The 27748-nt window shown below is 39.2% G+C and overlaps 1 protein-coding gene across 2 annotated transcripts in view; it reads right to left on the minus strand.

The window, feature by feature from the left end:
• LOC110045832 (sodium channel protein 1 brain-like) overlaps window positions 1-27748 on the minus strand; it is a 47851-nt gene that overhangs the window by 4111 nt on the left and 15992 nt on the right. The window contains exons 4-24 of one of the 2 annotated variants that reach the window (XM_089291065.1): window positions 22624-22745; window positions 15776-15907; window positions 15162-15238; window positions 12749-12877; window positions 11952-12043; window positions 11346-11549; window positions 10685-10748; window positions 10436-10580; window positions 9726-9872; window positions 8141-8503; window positions 7164-7352; window positions 6021-6780; window positions 5019-5593; window positions 4031-4204; window positions 3511-3612; window positions 3048-3317; window positions 1915-1968; window positions 1656-1793; window positions 1206-1319; window positions 722-860; window positions 132-263 (exon numbers count right to left, since the gene is read on the minus strand). In XM_089291065.1, coding sequence (XP_089147191.1) covers window positions 132-263; window positions 722-860; window positions 1206-1319; window positions 1656-1793; window positions 1915-1968; window positions 3048-3317; window positions 3511-3612; window positions 4031-4204; window positions 5019-5593; window positions 6021-6780; window positions 7164-7352; window positions 8141-8503; window positions 9726-9872; window positions 10436-10580; window positions 10685-10748; window positions 11346-11549; window positions 11952-12043; window positions 12749-12877; window positions 15162-15238; window positions 15776-15907; window positions 22624-22745 — 4122 coding nt within the window. Of the gene's footprint in view, window positions 1-131; window positions 264-721; window positions 861-1205; window positions 1320-1655; window positions 1794-1914; window positions 1969-3047; window positions 3318-3510; window positions 3613-4030; window positions 4205-5018; window positions 5594-6020; window positions 6781-7163; window positions 7353-8140; window positions 8504-9725; window positions 9873-10435; window positions 10581-10684; window positions 10749-11345; window positions 11550-11951; window positions 12044-12748; window positions 12878-15161; window positions 15239-15775; window positions 15908-20531; window positions 21598-22623; window positions 22746-27748 lie in introns of those variants that run through there. The other variant, XM_089291064.1, reaches the window with a different exon arrangement.

Here is a 27748-nt window from a genome sequence, read left to right on the forward strand (position 1 = left end):
CGGTAAAACACACAAAAAAAAACAGGGATGAATGCTTGAAGTGGCGACCTCTTTTCCCACAAGGCTAGAATAACTCCAAATAAAAATAAATTAATAATAAAAAATTCACGCGCCACTCACGATCAACTCACCGACAATGGAGAAAACCACTATGATGAAGTCAAACACATTCCAGCCGAGTTTAAAGTAGTCCAAGCGCATGGCAATCAGACGAATGATTGCCTCTACAATGAAGATGCCAGTGAAGATATAGTTCAGATACCGTGATGGCCCCGAAACAAAAATCGAGCTCTGGTTAAGGAAAAAACACTTCAGTTAACAGCTTAACCACATTCTTCACAACGTCTGATGGAAATCGCTGGCAATCTGAAAAAGAGCCCTTTCAGGCTGGCCTAAATCTATATATTAGTGGTCCTGCACTTAGCTATACCAGCACTAAGTTTAGCTAGTTTACAGGCATGCCACTGAAACAAAGGAAACAAATATTTCAAATAAACGTAACTTAGTTAAAAATCCCAACTGGCAGGAGGCTGACCAGTTGGCTATTTACAAAGCGTGACCGAGGATTTGAACTCGGGACTACCGAAAAACGAATCCCGCAAGTGGCAGGGTGGAGGCCTTGAACTCGGGACCTCCGGGTTACGACACCAGCGTCCTAAACCACTGGGTCACGCTGCCTCCGATGAATGTTCAAGCCAGTGTTAATTGGTTAAAAGGATATTGAGCGCAGCGGTAAAGTTCTCCGTTTGATTGTTGTGTTCCATCATCATGGTAACCATGTTAATAAGAATCACCGACATGATGAACACTTCGAACTTCTTTTGTAGGATCAAGTCAAACAGCCAGGCACGAAACTTGTTCTGAAACAAGAAAAAGAAAAGTCAAGCTAAGTGTCACGAAAACTATACATGTACTACAACTGACAATAGACCGGTTTCATCTGAGTATTGTTAAATTAAAACAAGTACAATTGCAGAACACAAGCATTGTACACAACACTCTGAACCAATGGGAACCCGAGGTCAGTATACGTTTTTTCGTTTGCGGGAAAAAGATTAAGTCACTAGGTCACGATTGGTCGTTTCTGTTTGTATCTGACTGGTCGAATAGGAGGCGAGAGTTTTTTTTAAACCAATCACAAAGCAACAATATTGTGACTTCATATCGGTTCCCACCCATTGTGCGTGGGTTGTTTAACAACAGACCTGAGGTCTCTTGAACTGCTTCCGCGGTTTCCTGTAATAAGTTTTCTTGAGGGTGTTCACCCAGCTTCTCTGGCCTGGTGTTAAAAACATTCCAAGTGCACCGCTGTCTTCATACTAAGAAAGAAGGATAAACGAGTTAAGCATGAGCGCAGGCAAACACTGAGAAACGCACGTGATACTTGAGTCGTTAGTGGAAACCAAGCTTAAGTCTATCCCTTAGCAATCATCAATCAGCCAACCAACCAACTTATCAATCAATCAATCAAGCAAGCACAAAATTAGTTAGTCAGTCGGTCAAGCAAGCGAATGAGCAGTCAGCTAGCCAGCCAGCCAGCCAGCCAGCCAGTCAGTCAGTCAGTCAGTCAGTCAATCAGTTTCATTTTAAGTTTGAAAGTCTTATAAATAAAACAGGAGCATTTAAAGATACAATGCCATTAACTGAAAGCTTACCTGTTGTTTTAGGCGATTGAAGTTTTCGATGATGACTCCAATGAAGAGATTTAAAATAAAGAACGAACCCAGAATGATGAAAACAACATAGTAGAAGTAGGCGTAGAAACTGTTCTCGTACCTTGGCTGCTTGTAATGCTTAAGACAAATAAAACAATCAGTTATGCCATCATACAATCCAACGATATCAATACGAAACATAAAAGAAACGTGAGTTGACAGCAGCATCGGAAAGGACACGTGATTAAAGTATACTTACTCCTACGCCATCCACAGAATCTTGCATGACTTCAAAAACGCCTTCTAATGTAGCCTGAAATAAAACAAAAATTTCCAGGTAATTGTTTTTCTATCGCGAAATTGCTGAATATGTCTTTACCTATAATCCATCAAACATTTTCCCTGGCACGCGATTGGTCTAAACGCGTTACGTGCCTGGATATTCCCCGGCTAAAACTGGGCAACATCTGAGTGGTATTCCCCAATAGATCAGGCGTGTTGCGAAAAGTATTTGAAGGATAATAAATAAAATAGCCTTCATTTTACTTTAGGACATGCTCGGATACTTGTCTTTGGACATGATCTGTTCCTTAAAGCTCAAAGTTTTCGCCGAGCTTTGCTCTCAGACAAATGTTCGCTACTCGAAACAGATAATGCATGCGGAAAAATATCCGGGAATATTTTCGCGCCACATGGAGGCTACTGTTTATATAGCTCAGTCATTATAATCATAATGTTCCGCTGCGTTACAGATGCAAGCAGGCCTTACAGGTCTTATGGTGCTAGCTGATTGAATAAGTAAGACATTTTCCAGCTAGATTATTAGTTCATTTAATTCTCCAAAACTATACACTTGACCTAGTTAGATATTTAAACAACAACGTTTACATTTTTACATCAGTTACTCTGACTATCCCCTTCCCTAAGGAAGGTGTAAAATACACGTAGTGTACTTTAGTGTCAGTTACTTTAGGCTAGTTTTCCATTTATATCTTAATGAACTTTATGATTTCGATTGAGCGAAAAGGCAGCGTTGTAGGTGAGGGTATTTTTTTTTTAACATTTTTTTCTCAAATGATCTTAACCATCCTCCTAAACATTCGCTGATTTGCTTAATTCTCACTGGAAATAGATGTTTGTCACCCTGTTGATCAGGTCTGATAACTTGAGATTAAGTTAGTCACGTGGGCGCCTTTAAGGTTGCACATCATCATCACCTTTGATTGTAAAGACTCACTTCGGCTGAGTCTGACGTTTTTCAATGAGAAATAAAGACTTCATTAATTCATTACAGGTGTAAACAAGGCAAGGCTAGTGGAAGCGAAAGCCACTTCTCTTCCAATTTTCCTATCCGTTTACGCCTGCTTTGAAGGTTATGAAGTTTATACGTACAACTTGAAACAAAGCCAAGAATCCTTGCAAGGAGCTGTCGAAGTTGATTTTTGCATTCATCCAGCGCATGCCCAGGGACTCGTTACACTGATCCTTATTCTCGACTATCTGCCAATCAATTATCTCCAAGGTTTTGTTATCAACGCATCTGTAGAATTTCCCGTTAAACAGCTGATAACCAACAATACTGAAGATGAGCCAGAAGATCAGGCACACCAGCATCACGTTCACGATCGCGGGAACAGCGTGCACCAACGAATTCACGACAATCTGCAACGGCAGCACAAAAAACTGTAAGCGCTTCCTGCTACACAAGGAATGGTGATTTCCGTCTGTCATCTTATATTATAAAATGCAAATACCCCAAAATAGCAACACCAAATAACCCAAATTTTCCAATTTCAGGCGATCGCAAGTAAGAGAAAATGAAACAATGAATAGACATTTACTTGCGCTAACCTACCTTCATTCCCTCAAACCGCGAGATCGCTCTGAGAGGTCTTAAAGCTCTGAGAGATCTGAACGACTGCAGATTTTTGCTACCAGTAAGACTTGCGAGAGAGATCTACAAAGCAAGACAATGAAACAAAGAATGTAAAAGAGTAGAACGCAGGTAATATATATGGGTTAGTGATTTCAGTTATGCCCTTGAAGTTGCCTGCTACTTGACTCTTTGATTTCGTGGCCTTCATATTCTGGGCGCCCGTGGAAGTCAATGTTTTAAGTAATTTAATTTACACCAGGCAACAAAATGAGACGAAGCCTGCAAATACAGGCGTCTCTCTCCCGACAAACTATTCAGAAGCTGTAAGTGCGGCTGTAACCGCATACTTGCCAAGACATAAAATAAGGACAAACAGGAAAGACCCAGATCACCAAGACAGACAACGAGAAACAGATGGCGATCAAAACAGACAGGAAACATGGAGAAAAAGCATGGGATAGGCACCATAAAGAATGCTGTGTAGTCTGCAGCAACTTACCGCTACAATGAAACTGTCCAAACAGTTCCACAAGTTGGTAAAATAACCCACGAAACCCATGCCGAGGATTTTAAGAAGCATTTCCACTGTAAAGATGATCGCAAATGAGAAGTTCATCACACCTAGCGCACTCTTCAGCAAAGGATTATTTTTCAAATGGATGTCTTCAAACACCTGTAATAAGGAATTCGATTCAAATGAGGGCGAGTGCTCTCTCTAACTAGACGGAGATGCTGTTACTTCAGCCCCGAGTCACACATGTAATCTCAGTCACTCAAATCAGAGAGTGTTGTCTTACTATGAAAAAATGAATAAACTTTGCAAGTGTCAGAGGTATTTGACTTGTGCAGCTATTTGTGGACACACCTTACATTAGAAAAAATGACAATAACTTTACTATGTTAAAAGAATAAGCTGTCAAGATGTCGTTTCCTATGCTGGTCAGAGCAAATATATACAGGATTTCACATGACCGCTTTTTCTTCTCGTGTTGAAAAATATTTAAACTCATTCGCAGCGCTCACTCGTGAAATATTTTTCAATACGAGAAGAGAAACTTCGAACCTTCGAGTAGCCATTTATAATGTAACCATAGCAACGGTGATCTTTTAATGTGTGAAGACACTGTAACATGTTATTTTCGCGTGTGAAGACACTGTAATGTGTTATTTTCGCGTGTGAAGATATCACGTTTTTGCACGAAAGCTCGCCTAGTATTTCATTGGTGTTTATATAATAAATTACTTTCTCAGCCAATCATGTGTAGAATAGGAAATGTGATTTGCCTTGTGCCCGGCATTGGCTGCTACCGATAGGTTCATAGGTTCGAAGTCAATGGTGCATATTAAAGAAAATGTCTGGAAATATCTAAAATGATACATGGGTTACAATAGTGAAATACTCAGAGCAATGTCGAGAACGGCTGTGGTAAATGTACTTTGATCCATACAACTCTCAGGTCAATTGTGAACAAACTGTTAGAACTTACCAAAGTTAAACTGCTTATGACAATCATGAATAGAATGAACCACTCGAAGTATTTATGCTCCACAAAAGTACACACATAGTAACGCAATCCATGCCAGCTTCTTCGAATACAGGACTCCTTATAATTGTCACAACAATTACTCTCACAGTAGCAGAACGCTGGGCAACAAGGCCTCACTCCACCCGGGGGAGTAGTATCGTCAGTATCTACCGTGACAATCGTGTCACGCTTTGACTCACGACCCGGGCTGTTTGGTGGAATGCGTGACTCTATGTCACCAAGACTGACGTCTTTGTGTGACGATCCGGTTGACATGCGCGAGTTTCCGTTGATCACCACAGGGGCTGAGCCATTGGCGACCAGATCTCCGTTACTCAAGTTGTTGTCACTAGGCTCCAGTCTGTCGTCACTCTTGACGCGGTTGACGCATGGCAATCTCTTGTTTGAATCTGGAAGGTCCCGGATTCTTAATGCTGCTTCGTCCAGATCAAGGGCGGTAGTCAGTGAATGGCGGTTTTCAATGGGAAGAGAATTCACTTTGGTGTTACGTCCTACAGGTTTACCTGGAGTTTCGTCTGAGTTAAAAGGAAATCAATTCGTCAAAGTTGTTAACTCACTACCGATCTCAATACGGGAAAGCCCTCGCTAGGAATTAAAATAAATAAGTTACAATATTTAGAGAGCCGTAGATGGTTTTCACGAGGGTCCTCTTCCCAGGTCGAATCAGTTGCAATTTGTAATACTGGTTTTTCAGGAGGAGGAAACCTGGAGTATCCGGATAAAAACCCTTGGAGCAGGTACGGGAACCAACAACTCAGATATGACACCAGGCCGGAATCGAACCTGGGCCACATTGATGGAAGGCGGGCTCCCCAAATATAAAGACTCTAGACATAGAAACCTGAGCGGATATTCTACAGAGTATTTGCCTCGGGTATGCCTACGTGCTGCAGATTTGTTCAAAATGGACTTGCTGAAGTTAAAGAGGCGGGCATGACTTACCAAAGTTGTACTTGAAGCCATTAGAATTATCCTGCTGTGTTTGACCGTTCGGCAGTCGGTTGACAAGTGTCATCTCGTAGCCGTTCTCTTGTTCTCCATTTTTGAGATTGTCCGACAAAGTGATTGCCGCTTCTTTCTTGGTTCCATCGTCAACTGGGCTTATCGTCCTCGAATGAGCTTCCTCGTCCGTTCCATCGCCGTCTTCATCTGGTCCCACTTTACTTCGACTCCCAGAAAGATTTTTGTTTTGTCTTCCAAGCATACGAAGAATGTCTAACCGCCTCTTCCTCTCTTTTTCTTTTTTCTTCCTTTTCTTTTCTTCTTCTTTCCTTTTCTTTTCCTCTTCGTCTTCCGGCTCCTCGTCGCTGTCTGCACTGAACGAGTTCAACAACAGTGCAAGGAAAAGATTGAGAATCACAAAATTGCCGATGACGAATGCGGGCAAGATGAGGCAGATGGCAGCGGGAGATGTTGCCTGCATTGTCCACCACAGAGGCTCGATCCATTTACCGCATAATATCCTAAAAATCACCATAAATGAGTGACCGAAATCATTGAAATTCCACCGTGGTAGTTCGTAATTCTTAAACTTGTCCGCAGTGTAGTCTCTTTGGAAAAGCTGCATGCCGACCACAGCAAACATGTAAACAATGATAGCGAGTATAACAGTGATGTTACCCACAGGGCCTACACTGCTCCCGATTGTGTTCAAAAGGTCACCCATTGTTTTCCACGATTGAGCGAGCTTCAGCACACGAAGCTGTGGAACAGAAAAACAAACTACAGTTTTAGTTTTTCCTCATTCTGTGTATTAGTTATTCGCGAAAACTTCGTCCTTCAAGATCCTATTCAGACACCGTGTTGCATCTCCTGTACAGTAAAAAGGATAATGTGCTTAAACGTCGTTACTACAAGCTAGTTACTGTTTTGGATGTGTTCTCAGCCTGTCAGAGAGCAACATTTCTCACGTGCATTCGAAACGATTTGGACTTTTTTGATTTCCAGGTGGAAAACGAACAAAACCAATGCAAAGAGGACTTACAGACCAGGTACCTAACACATGCATGTAAACGTCCGAGCTAAATATCAGCCAATAAACACCCGAGAAGATCAAGTAGATAATAAATGTTATCATCAACATACCAGTCTGAAGGTTCGCAACACGCTTAATCCAGCACCACTGATGGCACCAGAGTAGGTCAGAACCATGTCTAAAACACTAAGAATTACAATTGTCCCGTCAAACAGGTTCCACTTGTTTTTGCAGTACTCTTTGACGCCAAATGCGATCAGCTTCAGAATCATTTCCATAATGAATACCACGGTAAATACCTAAGAAACACATCGAGACAAAGAGTAGGCAACTCAATAAATACAACAACACTCAAGAAATGTAACCAGACAAGCACCTTGCTACCTTTTTACAGCAGCTACTATTGCCAAATCTTAATTTCAAGGTCGACTTTCTTATTCTACCTTGATCTTTTCCAATTTATGATCACCGGTTCCCTTTTGTCTTATTGTATTCTCGTAAGTGTTTTTCTACCTGTGTAAACCATTTCTTTTTTAATTTTTCAAATTCGATTTCAGGGTGATTTTGCTCATCGCTAAAGATGTGACAACAACAACAATAACTACATCCTCTATTTATAAAAGTAGATGGTACAGGAAAAGCGTTGATTGTGCCTTAGCGTTTCTAAGACAAACTAACACAATTCGTTAAACATTATTGTTCGCTGTCGAGGAAAAGGTTGTTGTTATTCATCGTGGTAGATGCAATAATAAAGTGTATTATCGTTTGTCTCACAATGTAGTCACTTGAGATGTAGATCGCGACGTTTCGACTGCTCACTGCTAGTCTTCTTCAGGCGATAAGGTCGACTGATTGCACGGTATCATCAATAGGAGGATCGAAATGCACCAATCACAGCCGACCTTTGTGATATAAATGACACCGTGCAATCAGTCGACCTTATTGCCTGAAGAAGACTAGCAGTAAGCAGTCGAAACGTCGCGATCTACATCTCAAGTGACTACATCGTGAGACAAACGATAATACACTTTTATTATTATTGTTCGCGTTTATGGTTAATTGCAGGAGTTTGATAAATATCACTTACCAGATTACAGTACTCGAGCACCTTAGAAAAAGTCCCGTCCATTTCAAAGTGCTCCAGGGCCATTGCCAACGTATTGAACAGGATACACAAAGTAATGAGGGTCTCAAACACCGAGGAATTCACGACTCTTGACACGAAGTTTCGTGTACGCCTCCAGCAACTCGGGTTTCCTGGGACCTCGACAGTCACCTCCGTTGGTTCCTCGGGTTCTACGGGATGTTCAGATTCTTCCGGGTGAGCTGCTATGTAAGCCTCGCGCTCCTCAATTCGTTGTGTATCTTCTTGGTACAATGGTTCTGGGTCCATTTGTCCGTCAAACGAATAAGTGGAGGCGGATCGTTTGAGTTTGGCAAACGTTTGCGCCTAAAGGAACAAAGACAACAGTGCACGAGATCAGCCAGCAAGTCAGAGGCATGATATTTGATGAGACTTCGTCAAAGGTCAGAATCTGTCGACAGTTAGAAATGTAGTCGATTATCTGTTATCAGTAATGATGTTTGATACGTAAGACTTTCCGACCATTTGGTTCGTGGTGGTGTATCTAATCCCATCTGAAAACTCGTTGAACCTCATTCAAACCTTCACTCGCAAATATGGCTGAGTTAATAATTGCAAAACTAACAGTACAACATGAAAGTACTGCTGAATTACTTCCAAAATAATGGCCACAAACTAAGGTATCACCACAGACTTGAGAGTGTGTACGTCTGTAAATGAAACCCTGATGCGGTGTGAGCAGTACTTTCATGTGGACTCTTAATTATGCTGTACAAGGTGATTCTAACTTTTAAGTCGGTAGATGAAACCCTAGTGTGTGACGATTTAAATGAAAGCTATTGAGCAGTACTTTCATGTGGACTCTTAATTATGCTGTACAAGGTGGTTCTAACTTTTGAGTCTGTGGATGAAACCCTACTGTGAGACCATTCAAATGAAAGCTATTGAGCAGTACTTTCATGTGGTACTGTTTATTATGCTGTACAAGGTGGTTCTAACTTTTGAGTCTGTGGATGAAACTCTACTGTGTGACGATTTAAATGAAAGCTATTGAGCAGTACTTTCATGTGGAACTGTTTATTATGCTGTACAAGGTGGTTCTAACTTTTAAGTCTGTGGATGAAACCCTACTGTGTGACCATTCAAATGAAAGCTATGGAGCAGTACTTTCATGTGGAACTGTTTATTATGCTGTACAAGGTGGTTCTAACTTTTAAGTCTGCAGATGAAACCCTACTGTGAGACGATTTGACTGGAAGATATTGAGCAGCACTTTCAAGTGGTAGTGGAAGTGCTGTTAGTAACGCTACCTAAAACTAAGGTTTCATCCACAAAATTAACAGTAAGAATAAACTTGCACAGCATAGTAAACAGTACTACGTGAAAATACTGTTGAAAAGCGTTGGTTTTAATGAATACACCCCAGAGTTTCAAAACCCAACTTAAAGTTAGAACCTCTAAACACGCATTTGCTACGGCCTACATTCGCGTACGGCATTGATTTCTTTAGATAAAGATTTTCTGTACTCAAATCTGGAGCTTTCAGTGATATAAACAAAATGTCCATGGAGCGAAGAATCTCACTCACCCGAAGAACTTGATCCTGCAATGCTGCAGTTTCTTGTTCGTACGAAAGCGACACGACAGCCAAGACAAGATTGATCAAGTAGAAAGGACCCAGGAAGATCACAAACAGGAAATAAAATACGTACCACGGTCCTTTGGTAGCAATCACCTGCATGGAAAGAATCCACATCAACTGAGAAAACTTGGCCGGAAAGTGAACAAATGAATGTCACTTCGAGAAAGCAAGACAGCCTTAGAACTTAGTTGATGGCATGGCCTCATATTCAGATACGTATCGCTCGTCACACAGTTCACTAAATCTATACATATCTAAAGTGCGTACCAATTCTGGTAAACAAACAATTGCTTATACAGTGACTATTATCTGGGACAATATCCCTACTCATCTTTAAGATCTCAATACCTTCAACTTCTCGAAACATCTGAAACTTTATTTACTGTCTGAACAACTTTCTGAAAACAAGTAATATTCCTATATGCTCCTTTTTTCCAATTTTATGTACATATCTCATTCTCTTAATAGCTTTTTTTCTCTTAAATCTCCATAGAAATATAATAACTGGAGGCTGACTAGAAAACCCTTGGTTACTTCAGTCTCCAGACTCATATAGTACACATTTTTCTTTGTCTTTACATTTCACTGATATAAAAAAAAACTGTAAATGTTCGACTAAATAAAGTTATTGTTGTTGTTGTTAAAACTCTACTCACGCTGTTGTAAATGCTTTCCCAGTAATCCATTGTGACTAGTTGTAGAGAGGTTAAAAGCGACCAACCAAAGTTATCGTAGCTAATGTACTCAGATATAGGATTTGGTCCCGTATTCGGCATACACGTGTAGTTAATGGGACATTCACTTTAAAAAAACACACAGGAAGAACGTTAGGAGCTGGAAAATCGTGAAAACATGAACTGGCCGACTTAGCAAGAAGTTTAATCAACACATGGATCGAAACTTACAAGGCGACGGAAGAGTTTCCACACAAAACAGCCATGTTATCGCCCGCGAAAATATAGTGATTACCTGAATAATAAACACACGCATTGTCATATTGTCAATAATCATACTGAACATACAGCGAGCGAGATGCGCTTTCGACACCTCAAGGTGGGAAAACCAGAAATATCAGTATAAATTTCTTAACTACTCAGTCTGAGTAAAGGAAAATCTTTATTCGCGGGCCCAATTCTTTGCCCGCTCGAGAGATGTCAGAGACTGGACCCAAAAACTTCCATACTAATGAGGAGGATGTTCAGATTCGTATCTCTGATTGGTTGTTTCTCGCGCGTCAAAATTCAAAACCGAGCAACAACCAATCAGAACAATACACAGAACTTATAGTGACGTTATCAGTATGGAATTTTTCAGGTCAAATCTTATCTCTCGAAAGATACGTCTGTTTACCGACTCAGGCAACGAGTAATTCGTAAGAGTAATTAGACTGAGTAGAGTACATAAAATTCGGGGAATAATCCTGCGAGTAATTTAAAAATGGGACGAGCGCGCAGCGCAAGACCGAATTAAAATTACGAGCACGAAAAATAGGCGCGGAGAGAACCAATCACGATGGAGATTGGTTAAGGATTAAGGATACGATTTAAGAGATAATCGTTTACTTACTTTCATTCTGCAAGTACGCACTGAAAGCTTCTTGATCTTGTGGCCATCCATTGGGATGATTACGAACACATTTATGCTGCATTACGCCAACGAAAAGTTGAAGGCCAATAAGTGCAAATACACATAAAAAGAAAGTTGTAAGTATAAGAACATCAGAGAGCATTCTGATAGATTTCAACAGCGTATTAACCATGGCTTTTAAACCTGCAATACCAAAAAGAAATACTGATTTTAATCTCAGTACAAAAACATACTAACCAAGTCAATTTTATCAAGGGCTCAAAAGCTATTAAGGGCGCTTTCCATTCAAACAAAAAGTCCGGAACTTTCGAAACGGGAGCAAATGAAACCAAAATATCCTTGGAAAACCTCCAAAAAATCAGATAATTTTCACATTTCCAAAATGCGAACCATTCAAACAAAAATTTCGGAGACTCTGAGAGGAAAATAAATTGGAACGAAATTAAGAACCGGTAAGACATTTTAGGACATTTGGATTTATCTTGCCAGGTTATCCTAATGGAAATTTCCAGAAATGCAAACCGGCAGTTTTGGTCGAATGGAAAGCACCCCAACTGAAACAGGTGGTGCGCTAAATCTGTTTACCTTTAACTGCTGATATGGTCCTCAAAGCTCTAAGAACTCTGAAAGTTCGAATTCCCGATAAATTTTCTACGCCAGGAAGCATTGTTATATAACTGCAAGAAAAGGAAAGTGACATTTAGCTATGCTTCCATCACCTTCGCGTGCTATTGGAGACGGGAAATTAAACATTTTCCTTTCATTGATTTATCACACATTTTCCACCACTTCTTAATTTTGATTGACTAAATACACCAGCAACCGCCTGAAATAAGAGACTCCTTCCACCATATGTAAAGTTAAATAATTGGGATGGGCAGTTTGGAGAAATCAAGCGAGAGTACCCCACGCCGTCCTTGTCAAGGCAGTATAACAGACATTTAAGTCACCAAGCGATCATAAGTATCCGTGCCGTTGGAATCTTCTCATGTACTAACATCACGGCAATCTGATTCCTTTTTCGTAGCTGAGGCAGCTTTGCACGTAAATCTTAACCCCATAAATAATACACAAAACTCAAAATTGCTTTGCTTTTAATACTATTACGACCGAAATAAACCAAAGGTTAAAATTCCAAAAATAGAATGCTTTGACAGCAGGACCTTCAAGACAAGGAGTGGTCAATTAAGATAATTTTAACTCACCTACTAACGAAAGATTTTGAAGATACCAAATCAAAATTTATTGGTGATGTAATTATCAATCCCACACTAATACCATTAAGCTCTGTTTTGATGACACAGCTCAACGACGGTTTGTAATCCGGCCAGTACATTGCGAAATCGTGCAATAACAGTAGCAGATAACCGCACTTAACTCACCCTAAAACTACTACTAAAAAGTCTAACCAATTCCAAGCATTTCTAAGATAAGCATATTTGTGGAGCGCAAATCCACGACCTATGATCTTGAGGAACATTTCAAGTGTATAAATGGCTGCGAACACAAATCTGTGGGATAGAATAGATACAATGCACGGTATTAGTCACGTATAGACTCTTGAGTTAATAATTTAATAAGTGGATGAGGTGAATCTTAGAAAGGGAAAATCAATATCAGTTGGTGTAAAGAGACAAGATAGAGAAGATTCTGAGTTTGATTATATTTAACTCTTCCGACTTTAGACGGACAACTTATAGACCCAGGAAGATATATCAGTCTGGTCAGGATAACCTTTAACGGTTAGATGGAAATGAAATAATGATGCTTTGTAGGAGTTATCGGAAATGGGTGCGATAATGATCCACATCGAACGAAATCCGAGTATTACAAGATTATGTAAGAGTTAATAAACGATCTATTGACACAAAAGTCACCAAAGTTGACTAAAATGTCTTTAAAACCCGATGATAGCCTTCACTACTGCAGAAAGAATGATAACTATAAATGACCAAAGATGACTAAAGAACAAAGATGGGGAAGAATGCCTCGGTTTAAGAACAAAGCAACTCATGTTCTCGGACAATTGAAGCCCTTAATATTTCAAGATGTACCATCATTTCCAGCAAGGCATTAAACGATTAACATCACAGGTTACAAGTGGCGAGCAACGACCGTTCCAGTTTCGAGATCCAACTAGTAATTCTCATTACTGATCGTCACATATTTCTTTAGTTTTTAGTTCTGAGAATTGGGGGTTACACCAAGACAATATCCGCAGTAAAGACTGGACCACCTGTCAGCTAGAGAATGCATTCATATTTTGAGGAAAAATTAGATGTTCATGACTTTTTGCAGTTAATAAGTTCAATACAATCAATTCGTTTTGACTAGACGTCTATCAAATTGGTGTTAAAAAAGACAAACACAACGTCGTGTCCATGGAAACAACCGCCTACGTAATCTCAAAAAGATTAACATTATGCGTCAGTCGTGATAACATAGCAATTTATGACACGAACAAAGCCAATTCTGCTAAAACTGTCGGTTAGCGACAATCAGTACACACATAAACAAATATTTCTCTGGAAATTGAAACAAAATTAAACAAAAAAGTCGGCAATGCAGTACCACAACCACATTGGTGAATTGGTTGATTGGTGAGTGGCATGGCCAAAATTTCACTTTACATCTGGATCGCGGTACACAACGGTCAAATTCGAAAACTCATCAGGGAGATAATTCAGTCTTACGATTCAAAAGAAAAAAAATGACAAAAATACCAAGATAACCTTGACAGTTTAAGTAAGTTGTTAAGAAATCCAGATTTTTCGATTAATTTCACATGGTGTTCATAGCACGAGAACAATATCGATTTGACCATCAAAAGTTGCCGAATTTATTTCAAGTGCTGCACTTATTGCTAATGACCACGAAAAGATAATTAAATAACTCTGGTTTACTGGCAGATAAAATGAGAACGCAAGGAGAACTCGTCTGCTTCATAACTTAAATATTTGAACATGCCATACAGGCTCAAAATTTATCATTTGTTCAGCGGTAACGTCGAGAGAGGTCTAAAGTTTTATTTGTAACTGAAGAAGATTCTTTACAAGTTGATCCACAATTAATTCTGGCCGGCGCCTGGTTGTCTCTTTTACAAGTTATTCGCTTCACAAAACAAAAGCTGGATTCTACGAAAAACCACTATATTTGTCTTGCTACGTCAGTGTCCACTGCCAGTAAGGAACTCTAGATAAAATCACGGAACTCGTCAACCAATAGACTGACATTCAGAGCGATAAGAGTGAAGCCAAAACAGCTTACACACATAAAATAGGGCCACTATTAACAATCTGCCAGACAAGCTGACTCGCTTGCTCCACTGCCCAGCCAAGCGAGTCATCATTACATCAACCGAAGACATAATCATGTTATTTACTCCTCGTTCAATAAATCCCCTGCCAAAACAAACGAACTGCCATATACTTCTCTTCTCTTTATTTTTAAAAGCGACCCTGCCTGTGTATTTGCTCTACCAAAACTTATGACGAAGTCGTGGAAAAACAGATATAATCTCAAAAGAAAAGTGGTTTTTTAGTCTTTTTTTCTAATTGAATATACAAAATTAGGGGTTGTTTGCAGAGCATCTAAACCTTTTATTTGCTCTACACGTTTCTTACAGCGTTCGCGGGTCGGATTCTAGGGGACTGAGGAAAGAGACCCTCCCCCCCCCCCCCTTCGAGAAAGTGCACCCGCCATGCAAAAGATAACCGAAAAAGAGAGGAAGGGAGGGAGGGAGGGAGGGGGGGAGGGGGGGAGGGGGTAGAGAGAGGGAAAGGAAAAAATACTCACTCTGCCTCTTCTGGTGGATTGCTCATAGCCAGGAATACACAGTTTGTTAAAATTGTCAGTAGAATAATAAGTTCAAAATATGTGCGCTATGGTCAAGGAATCAAACAGCACAAGGTGACCAGCAAATAACTCACAAAAATACACAAAAAACGTTCAAACTAGAGTGACCTTAGGTGTATTAAGTTTGACCCATTTCCCCACATTTTACAACCAACCAACCTGGCAAATGTTGCGCCATGGTAAAGGTTTTGGTCACTCTCTTGTCACGCCGTCTTATAAACGGAAGGTCACGCGAGTTTTTCTTTTTCAGTGGACAGTTTCTTTTTTCAGAACAAGATTGTCTGTACATGTGGTACTGATCTTTCAAGTATTTGAGGTTGACACTGTAATACACAAAACAAGACGGGTTTGCAAAAAACAAAACAACAAAAAGAAAAACAGGTGTATGAGAAATTTAGTCACATGAACACGACAAACGCACAAAAACAAAAAAACGAACAAACAAACAACTAAAATAGAGCAGGACGGACCCAAACGCGCTAAACACCAGCAGTTTTTTCTGCGTATAACGTAATTAATGTAATAACTGTCTATAAACTAGTCTGTAATAAAGGATATTGATGTGTTATTAGAAAAAGTACAAATCTTCGAATCCTGTTCCTAGGACTGAAGAGATAAAGGGAATCGGAGGCGTGGAAGCGGTACACATACTGTTTACCAAACTTGTTCGCAACGATGAGAAAAGTCTGAAAACAGAAACAAGAAAAAACATCACATAAATAAAATCAATTACCTACACAAGCGATATTTATATTTAGCTCGATAAAAATAATACATATTCACCGAATCAGAAACAGTTTTACGAGGTAATGACAATTTATCTCGCCGAAAACACAATAATTTACGCCTTCAGGGAAGTAATAAAATCTACCTTCCGTTTTCAATGCGGTCAAAAGTTTGAATATATATCCGGCAAAATCAATCTTATTTTGGAACACGCAAGTCCTGGTAAGGATAGGTTTTCAAGGCGATATTTTTACACTGAATGAAAATAGTCTAGACGAACAAATTTGGTGGAAGACAACCAAATGAGTTGATATCACTGCCATGGGCGCAACATGGGCACAAGCGAATATCGGAAAGGACTTATTCAACAAAAGAATAAATACATCACGGTTATTGCTTTGTTAGACGATAAGTCTTTATTTTAATCCTTCTCAAAAGCCTGTAAATTGCTTAAAGGAAAAGTACGCTTTTCTTTGCCGTAATGAACACAAATATACTGTCATGGCGTACAAACAGAAGCACGAAAATTTAATCAACCTGAAATGCTTGTAAGCTGGCGAGAAAGTGCTTCCGTATTCAACAACATTCGATGTCAATTTGCAAGTTCATGACAAATTCGGAAGCTATCTTGCCATTAATCGGAAATAGAATCGGATCTGATCGAGCGGGAATAAATAAAGGCTAGTGCATCACATTCTGTTTACGAAGGGGAATGTAATTTCATTGCAGAGCGCCACTCAAGCCATTCAGAGTACCTGGGATTGGTCGATAAGAATCTCATCTCCAAATTAGGCGCAGAATTATGTGGGAAATATCCTGACAACAGCGTAGATATTCTCTATTAAATTAAAAAGTGAATTTACTTATTAAGCGGCGGGTTCGTGTCTCCTCGGCGAAAATCAAGAAGGTAATTGATAAATTCTTGACAAATAGCGCAAGCGCTACTTTTAATTTCTAATAAATACGAGAATAGTTGAACAAAAGGCTAAATAATTTTGTACAACTAATAAGAGATTAGGCCACAGTTTCGTAGTGTAACTAAATTTGAATATCTTATAGCAATATGGTAATTTCAATCTTTCGTCGTTTTCGATGTTTTGCACACCAACAGTCGAAAAATGCGAATTATTAAAAATTACATTTTCTCAACCATCTCGTGTCGTGCAGTGACAAAATCGTCAACGAAACTATGTTGATCAACTTCACACAAACACTTTAAAATATTTTTTCTTTCCCGCAGAGGACCTATGCTTCATTTAATTTCATCTTACTGATTAGGTCTATGTCTCGTCAAAATAAATTGCGGAAAAACCGCGCGCATTTCGGCGAGCAAAGGTTCTGGAGATGCCTGTGTGAGACGGAAGAGTTTCGAAAAAGATTTCTTAGCAGTCCCTTTACGACGAGAACGTGTTTATTCCCCTAGGTAACATAACAAGGCTATTCTTAGCTGTATTGAATTCTACATGGAGTTAGTCATATAACATCTCCCTCAGTTTGAGAAGATTAAGAGCCTAGCGTGAGTATAGGAACATCTGTCCTACACAGTATTGTCGTTCTGTACGCAGCAGGGGCGCTAAATATTACCCGATTTCTTATTCAGCCTCTAGATTTGCAACCGACAGGGGGTCGCGTACAGTGAAAGAGACTCTTTTGTCATAGACATCTTTGTTTTGGTCAAAGTCGCGGACAAAGCTTTTTCTAGTACGGGTAACAACCCAACGCAAACAGTTGCAGATGCCCGCTGTTTGAAGAATATTCCTGTTAACGACATTGAAACGCGCCTGATGCGAGCTTGTAATAAGGGAGGTTCTGGCAAAGGCGCGCTTCTCTTTTCCAACAATGCTAACCACATTGTGTAGCCTCAAAAATGACTTTTGGGCGAAAATCACAACTGTCTACCCCGTCGCAATATGATGTTTTGAAACTCCTGTGGATACAAATAACAAGCTTCAAATCGACTTAAGATTTCAACAAAAGTTAAGGCAACGTGAGTCAAACGCAAGGTTTTGAAGTCGCGTCTAGAATCCCACTGTTAGTGTCAAAGGAACTGTACACAAGCGAACAATGTCCCTGCAAACTAAATCTCGAAACCAAAGCAAAACTTATTGCCCGATCGCTTCGGCGAAATTGAATTATCGGCGATCTGTTTTAATGTTCACGCACTTCAGCGTTAAACTGACGAGGCTTTCGGCCGATGTGGTTCAATCAGTTCGTGCTAATTGGACAGACAAGGCCTCCAAAACCGTGCAATAAAAAAGCGATACTCGATCAAATTTCACAAAACAACGAAAAACCAACGAATTGGCGTTTAATGTTTCCATAGTTCTCATTAAACGAGTGAAGGTTTGAAAATCCTCAAGACATCTTCAATTTTCAGTTAGGTAAACAAAGCATTAGGCTGTCACTCGCCGAGGCAACGAAATTTAAATATTTTATCAACTTAACAAATGGGGAAAAGGGCCCAAACAAAAGCTTTTGATGAATTATTAAAAGTATGTAAATCAATTCTTTGAAGGGCAAAATTTACACTATTAATATTTCATTTACTGTGGCATCGAGAGCTGTGGAGGACCTATCTCCTCACCGCCCCGAATTTAAATAGAGCATCTTTACAACAGAAATATTTGCGATTTGCCAACACAGGCAACCTCTTCTCGAGAAATCCAAAATCGATTAAAGTCAACTGGTACCTGTATAATTATCGAGTCCGTGACAGGTTTATTTACCAAAAAAATTGAGCCCTGTTTAAAGGAATGTATGTCAGGCCACTTTAGCGGGGTGAGGAGATGTCACAGTTTACATGTTGCAAATTTTCGGCTGTTCTCCTGTACAAACAATTTCAGTGCCTAGTCACATGCATTATCGAGTCGTTTTCCAACCCCTCCCAATTTTGCGGTCTTCCGTAAATTCTTGTTTTATTTATAGCTGAGCAGGTTGCTGGATGTAACATGCCGAAATCAAGTTGAAAACGAACGTTAAAATCTCTGCTAAAATCGCCACTTTCAATTTTCTCACAAGTTAGGAGTAAAAAGTGCGTTAATGTTTTTCGTTTAAATAGACACAATGTCGTGTTTTTGTTCAACTACTCGTTAAAATCAAGACAAGAAGCTTAGTTTGCGATAGATTAAAAGAACTGTCATTTTCTTGATAAAAAAACTATTAATATTCATCGAAACTGCGGTTCAGAATCTCGCCTAAAAGTATTTACAGCGTAGCCAACAAATTCTACGCATATTCAACTATAATTTTCCCAAGTGTGCGAAATTTTAACAAAAAAATTATTATTCGCAATTTTGAAAATTAAAGTCAAAACGCAAGGATGCCGTTTCCTGGACTAACAAAAACACCAATGACTTTTGATTAAAAAATAACACTAGTGAAAAAGTACAGTTTCTATCATCTTTTCGTCTGGCAATTTTCGATTACTGTACACACTGTTTATAGTAAATTCACAATATTCTTCCAACGCGCGAATTATGCCTAACTTGATGCAAGGGAAAGCTCCCAAAATGAAAACTAAGAAGCAGCTATCGAGATTCGACAACAAAGAAGCCGTGTTTGACTTTTCTATTGCTGTATGACATTTCAAGAAAAGAAAACTTGTAATTTTCGATGTTGTTTGCATGCAAAAAAGCAACGGAACACAATCAGAAGAGATTTATTTACAACAGACATGATTCTCTCAGCGTAGAATACGCTCTAGCTTGAACATAATCACTACAAAATAAAATTTACCGTCGAAATTTACTTGACACTCTCGTTCACTCTCACAGCAGTGTTTAAATTGGAAAACGAATTAATCGCTATCGGACATAATTCATTTTTGTAAAAGGACTCAACATTAGTTGTCTAAGCGAAAGCGATTCCTGAATCGACGATATTCAGTTACTCAATTATAATAAGAATAAAAGAGCGACCTAAAAGTAGTGGCTGATTTTTAACGTCACGAATTTAAAAGCGAAGATTTGTCTCGGTCTCGATACAACTTAATAAGAGAAACGTCTTCATTATTCGCAAGCGACCTTCGGTTTTTCGGTGGTGAATCGCGACGAGGAAGTCATAATTAATTCGTATATTTTTACTATCAAATTCCAGTAAAGAAGATTGATTTTTGTCGCCGATCTGCACGTTTCCGCCGAGTCTAAAAGATCCGGAATTAATTCGCCACTGTTGTTTTCGGCAAGAAGAGGATCGATCGGCGAATTGTGAGGAAAATACATACTCCACAGCAACTCGGCTCGCATAATATTTAAATATTTACACATGCTTAAGGTGTATGTATAAAGTTTCCTTGCCGATTTTCACAGATAAAAACATGACTCATCGACTGAAAATTCGCGTGAGATCCGTCCCAATTCTTGGTCCGGAATAAACGTCAAAACCTCCCAAAAGTAAGGCAGGGATCGTGCTAGCCGACAGCTCCTAGTGGTGGCGAATAACTATGAACGCTAGCAGCAAGATGGCTCAAAATCTAACCGCCCCGGCACAAGTTTACAATATTTGCGAGCCAGATTGATTTTATAATCAAGCGCTTGAGGCACAAGGTCTAGATTGCCAAGACAAGTGAGTTTCATCGCTACTTACTTGCCCATCTTGTGGTTCGTAGTCGCAATCCTTAAACGGTACTAGTAAGTAATGTTCGGCGAGTGGTGTATAGGGTTCTTGGGCGGCTTGTAAAGCTTCGCCATCTCCGTCTTGAAGAATCAATTGCGAGCGTCTAAGCGCTTCTTCTCGAGAGTGCTTTTCGGCTTCTCGAGTATGGTGAGCCCTAACGGCAGCCGAAGCAGCTATCATGTTTCTCGAGATGCTACTGCAAGTGAATTTCTGGTTCTCAGTCCACCTGCCGCTCTATGGCACTGGCATAACATTTGAACTCCACTTTACAAACGACGCAAGGACAGCACAAAGTCGCTGAGCACCCGCCGGTAAAAGTCGCCAAAGTTACACGTTAACAATCAGTAGACTAGCAGCGAGTGTCTGCTCGCATTCTGTTCGCTTAGCGCCTTCAGGAAACCCAAAAACTGGTGGAAAAACAACAATTCGCCATGACGATGGTTCTGGTAAACACGGCTTCATTAGAAATAATCCACCACCTGGTCTGCCGCTTGCCCGTGCCTTGAGCATGCTGGGATACACTGGCTTGCACGTCACTTCAGACATAAGGCACTTGATTGGATGGATCATAACAACGCCGGTTTTCCCCGCACGAAGTGGCTGCTGTAAATTTTGCCTCGCCAAACACCACATACTTGCGGCTTGTCCTTGGTTTGAGTCTAATGCCAATGTGTTAGGCAATGTGAGGAAAATATTCAATTGTACCGAAACCTTCGATGATCGGGGTTGACATGGAAAGTGATTGCAAAATCTGCCGAGGTTTTAATAGCTGATTTAAAACGGCATTTTCACGTGTTAAAGTCGTTCCATGAAAAGTCGAGAAGTTGATTTTTTGTGTCTGTGTCTTCCTTGAAACAGAAAAAAATCGGAAAAAAAAAGGGAAAAAATGAGACTGCTCGGACTATTTTGGACATCACGGTGGTAACTGTTAATCACTTCAATGGAAACAATGCACACTAACACAGCCCTACAGATACTACACAATCATCTTAAACTTTAGAAAATCAGCTTTACGATTGTTAGTCTATTCTAACAAAGCGGAAGACAGCGTTGTTTAAAAATTCCACGGCTTAAATTTCATCTTTTGGTTATTCTTCATAGTGATATTAATTCATGACTTGCTTTCTGCTTTCATCTTATTACTCAACAAATTATTCGCCTCCAATACACCAATACAACACAGCGAACTACCCACCGCTAAGAGAACTCAAAACAAGCGCTGACTCGTCATCATTACCAAACATTTCACTTAAAAATATTAATAAATCTAGCAAAGCAAAAACCCTGGCCAGTCTGTAAAAAGCAGCCAGTTTACTTTTGCTGATTAAAAGTGGCTGCGAGAATACAGGGTTTGAAGGTCAGTGAACAGACGAAGTCAATTACAGCTAACAAAAACAGGTGGCAACAACAGTACACTTATCGAAAGGTGCAAAATTACAGCATGAATATGCAAAACGTTACCCAAAAAAGTCAAATTTTCTGCGCCGCATTTTCATAATTTACATCAGCACAGACTCCAAGGTTATTACTCGCGACAATAAACCCTAAAAAACTAACTTTGTCGACGTTTTTCTTTTTTGGAGCGCTTAGGTGACTTTTAAACTTTGTGTGAAATAATTAAAGTTGAACAGTGTTTCATCGACTTAGCGAAGTCCGGCACACGAGCAACGACATAAGTTAATTGCAACTGGCCAAAACAAAACTTGACCGTGTGATACTTTCCTTTTAAAAGAAATGTTACAGTTTTTCAAACATTTTCTCGTTTCCGAAAAGTCTTAAACTATGTACAGAGGAAAATACAAAGCATTGTCAATGGCAACAATGAATCGCCGAAACTCAACAGCACAGTATAACAAGCGCAACGACAACAACCCCCGACTTCTGCTTAAAATTAATCCTCTACGAACGGAAATGGGGTTCTTTGGATGTTGAATAATTCCCAGCGATTAAGTGTTGCCATGCAAAGTTCGAACACTTAGGAGGTGGTTTATTTTGCGATTAGGTGTTCGGAGATACTTAAGATATTTACGATCCTTAGTAAGATCTGCGCGCTTGCACGTACCTCAGCTCTTGGGCAGCCCTCTGGAACTTCTTCGCGTCTAGTTTCCTTTCCTCTAGAGGACAGAAACGTAATTGTTTCGGACATGGTACATTGGTGGCCGTCATCCCGTCGAATTTCGCATCCTATAGGTATCAATACAGAGCCCGATGTTAATACTTAATGCTTGCGATCGCATTGAAGGGACGTAATTTTTTTTCCACGGTAAATTTTTACATAAAAACCTGCTGTTCTCTTTGTTCTCCCCTCCAATGATAACTCCCTTACCAATTACGGGAGGACCTCTACGTTTGCCGCGAAACAATGAGTTTTAATCAGGAGCAATCTGCTTCTAGTTGTCAGTTCAGCACGCGCTCTAAGCTGAGCATGGTTTAACAACTTTGAAAAAAGAAACACTTGCCAGTGAATTACAGGAATGCCTTTACACGCTCAGTTTAAAAAACAGACGTGACCGGTCAGTGTCGCTAAAGAGGAAGAAAAAGTAGTTTTCTGTTTAACATGATAATTGGTTCAATAGACAAAACGCCAGGGGAAGTGTCAGCAATGAGGAAAACCAACAGGACGACATAACAAACAAGATGGCTGAGAAAAAAGTCAGTGAAAGGAGTTGAAAGTGTTTGACAGTAGAGATTGTCCTAGAGAAGGATAAAGCGAGGAAGATATTTTTGTCAACAGGATCTGTTACGAAAGGAAAAAAAGAACTGAGGAGAATTCTTCATGGTTTACGATTTCAGCAACAGAAGCGCTCTTTCAGATGTTTGCTTTCTTCCTTCATTCTTTAAACCGCAGCAACACTCCAATAAGTAAATAAGCTTGTTGGTCAAAATAGTGACGAAAGATTACAATCAACTCCGCTTTGTAGGATTTGAGCACAGCGGATTATTCATCAGAAGCAGCCTTTCTCTAACGTAAAAAAGTGTACAATGCTAATATTGCACATTACTGTAAATCCGCGCGTGTATGATGAACTTTCTCTTAAGCTAATAATTTTAACACCTTCAAAACAATGTCCGCTATATAGTAATTTTGTTTATCCTGTTTAAAACCAGTGTGGTTGCGCGCACATCGCAACCTGCTAACTCTCTAATTAGCACTAACACTATAAAGCGGCATAGCATTTTTATTCCTATTAATAGTCACTTCTTCAAACAATCATCTCTCATCGTATCACGCTATATCTAGATAAAGTATTTACTGCAAACGTCAAACTAGCTTTTAATAACTGCATGTGTGATCACGATAACGATCTCGCCTGAATCGCCAAGGGGTTAGGAACCGCCGGTGAAATACCATAAATGTTATTTTCAGTTTTCAAATAAGTGATAAGCGATCTTAGATTTACACAACAACACAAAACACGACAAGTGAATATTCTCTTACGTCAGCTGTTCTTGGCTTTAAAAGCACTTTAATATTTAAATCTATGAAAAGGCTTTTCCTTGAACAAAAGCTAAGAAAGTTTGAAGAAAAGCTCAGTGATAATATTACAATATATCACCGGCTTAAAAATCAATATGGTTTACTTTGAATCATTTCTGTCCCACGCGAATTAAAGAAGCCATTTCAGCGTTCAAAGACAGCCGCCAAGCGAAGACCATGAAAAAGATTGGTTGGTTTTATGATTGATTGACTCATAGATTGACTGATTGACACAATCAGCAAGAGGCGGGCCACATGGACAAAAGGATAGTAGAGATCAGCAAGAAAACGTCACTGTGAACAAAAGCGCGCATAAGTTAATGTTACTGTGTGAATAATTTCCCTTCAAAAACATGCATTCAAGACAGGATACTTGATTTATGAAAACAATAAGAGTTAGAAACGCCCTGAGACAAAGCTTAAAACCACAGTGAGATGCCTGTATGGTAGCTTACTGAAAGAGCAATAACTCTTGTCAAATGACAAAATAAAACCCGCCAGTTTGGCTTGTTCGCCTCAGCTGGAGTTTCTAATCAACTGGGTAACATCCCTGAAAGTTTAATTATCCTGCTAGAAAAACGCTGTTAAGCAAGAGACGAGCCTACGCAGGAAACTTTAGCTCGCAGGTTGATCAGGAATGACTCAGTAGATAGCTGCATAGATTGCAATGAAAACCCCGTCAACAAATTAGCAACCAAAAAACAACAACAAATCATAATGGAAACTAAAAGAGAAAGACAACACCGAGCGAGATAACACAGAAGAAAAGGCGTCATGTCCAAATGAGACGTTTAATACTCAGTGTACTTCGGCGACAAAAAGGTATTAAAAAAGCGATAATTCAACAACAATATGGAGGCTCAAAGAACAGCCTTATTGGTAATACAATATTGACCACGAATTTGCTCAACCTGTGGCGTGCTGAAAGACAATTTTACAATCAGAATTGTCATTTTCGCTCGTTAACTTAAGATCCTTGCTAACTGGCAGGACAAAAAGACAGTTTTTCAGTTTTCCGACCGTCAAAAGCGTTTTTATTAAAAAAAAACCTAGCACACTGGGAAACGCACACAAGTACATGAAAAGTCCTTGAATCAACAGCATAAATAATTTACAACAACTTCCGCTCAAAAGGAGCCGGCGCCAAGCAATATTAGGCACATATTATTCAAAACTTGAAATAGCAATCCAGACGTACACACCTAAAATCCGGCGAAAGTTTATTTTATCATATTACTATCAAACAAAACCGATAGTTTTTGGTGATTGTTTCTCTTTTTTATAAGCGGCTGAAATGTGAACTCAATTGATATCTTTTTATCAGTGCGCACTTGGCCTTAAAGAATTTATACTTTTCTCTATTGAGTATTTTCTGTATTTTTTATATACTATTAGAAAATTATGTCTTATTCAAACAATGCAAAAATAAAAACTCAAATAGTTTTCCCTTGTCAGTCAAAACATTCACGCATTTTACCAAACAAGAGATATAGAGAATAGCTCCGAATGTACGCCTTCCAGGCCTCAAATGGAGCTCAGAAACAAATGAAAGGTTCTTGCAAGCGACATGTCAGTGTCTAATAAATTCGGCACCGAGCGCAGCCTAATAAAACGATTTATGACAAAATATCAGATATCGGCTAATTCGATATCTTGGTCACAGACCAGTCAAATCAAATAACAGGCGCCAACCCGAGTGAGAAAATATCAAAATGCAAATTACAAACCACACAAACTCCTTCAATGCGAATGTACACATACGTTCTTTAGCCCCAGCAATATTTGTACAATATTCCTTCTGATTAGAGTTGGTGTAATATTTCCTAGCAAACAAAGCTTGGCGGAGTGGAAAAGTCAACGAATGTTCAAAATGACTTTCTGTTTACTATTACCTCGCCAAACCTAAGTAAACTCGTTTCTTCTGAAGATTCACTTTCCTAAAAGTCGATGCTAAAGTCAAATTGACGAATGTAGATTCGAAAGCGTTCGACAAGTTGATAGACCCAAGAAAATATCGTGTTTCAGTTTGAAGGCCGAGAACAAAGGTGTAGGATCGTATAATCTTATAAATTTTACAACGAATAATTCATGATTAAAGAACGCTGTCATGATGGTTTTCACGAGTTTCATATGACCCTAAAAAAAAACCTGGCCGAAATGAAAGGAACATCAATTATCAATTCACACTTTTTACATTTGTAATTAAAATGTCACGAAATAATAATAAAAAAACCTTTATGACAAGTTTTCACCTGAACGAAAATGCCCAAGTTCAATTTCATTACGGAAGTAGCAACCTGATATGTCTACATTTATGGTTTCCTCTGAAAATATTACACACGAGTAAACATCTTGGCCTTCTTTGCCTAATTTGGACAAAAAAAAAACCGAAAGTGGAACGCCAGGATAATGTAAAATCGATGACGCTATTTTAAAAATTCAAAACAAATATTCATGGCACCAACTTTGGACGTTTACAACTAATTTATGAATTATGCTTAGCTTTATTAGAAACTGGGCCGAGATAGCATCTTCCTCCATGTTACTATTCAATCTGCGGTATTCCATTAATTGTTATCACGTGGTTATTGATCGTTGACCTTTGTCCAAAACAACTTGTTTCCCTACTTGACTGTAGATTGGAAATAAAAGGTAGGGAGAAAATTCGTCTTCACCAGCAACAAAATTATAAAATTAAATTTCTATAACAAGTGAAACTTTCCTGTTCTTGGACGCAGAGCTGTTAACAGTATTAACCTTTCACCGCAGATTTTATGATCGTTTTTCCGAATAAAACATGACAAAAGGCTATTAGGTAAGCCTTGAATCTACTGAACCACACACAAGTAAATTAGCAACAACAATTTCTAAATTGAGCGTGATTTCTTCTAAATATTTGGCTGTTAAAAAGTATTGAATGCTTGCTACAAAACCATTTACAAGTTTTACTAAAACAGTTTATTATTGATATACAGCAAAAAAACATTTTCCAAGAAAAAAGAAATTATTCACTTAAGAAAGTCCCAGTTGTTTGTGCAATAAACAAACTGAATGCAAACTTAATTTCATCTCACAAATTTTGAGGCTACAAAAACAAGCAAAACTTATCCGTTTTGCTGTAAAATGTTGATTGTTTACCATAAGCAGTAAACCAAGGGCTAATGTAGTTACACATAACCACAAAACTAGACGTTACAAACCAGTGTTTGCGTCAACTTGCAATCAAGCACGTTTGAGAAAACTAATTTGATAAATTATCACGGAGAGTGAAAGAGCTTTATAACACAGAACATCGTAAGTATTACTTCAAATCAACAGTAACGAAACACCTATACACTGAGTATTTGCTGCAACATGTGGGCATCAAAACACGCGCGTGCCAACACCCCAAAACAAATACATGATTCCTCTCTTATGCGGCAGCGTCAGACTAACAGTGAATGGCTTGGGTACGAGACTGGTATTGACATCAAACTGTATAACGTCACAAAAATGGAAAAATCTAAATCATTTCGGCTTCCTTCCTTTAGAGATAAGGGACAGCTTATCACAGAACGCTCTTTATAAATACATAATCCGTTATTTCCACTCTATCAACCGATGTTTAAGCACAGAACGTCCTCAAATGTGAAATTAAAGTGAATGGGATGATGGCTTATGATGCAGTCTTATTTCTTGCGAAACGTTCGTTCGCTAATAACTTCGTTAC

Source organism: Orbicella faveolata, unplaced genomic scaffold (genome assembly GCF_042242905.1).
Source record: "Orbicella faveolata isolate gen_17 unplaced genomic scaffold, um_ofav_v1 contig_24, whole genome shotgun sequence".
Classification (NCBI taxonomy): Eukaryota; Metazoa; Cnidaria; class Anthozoa; order Scleractinia; family Merulinidae; genus Orbicella; species Orbicella faveolata.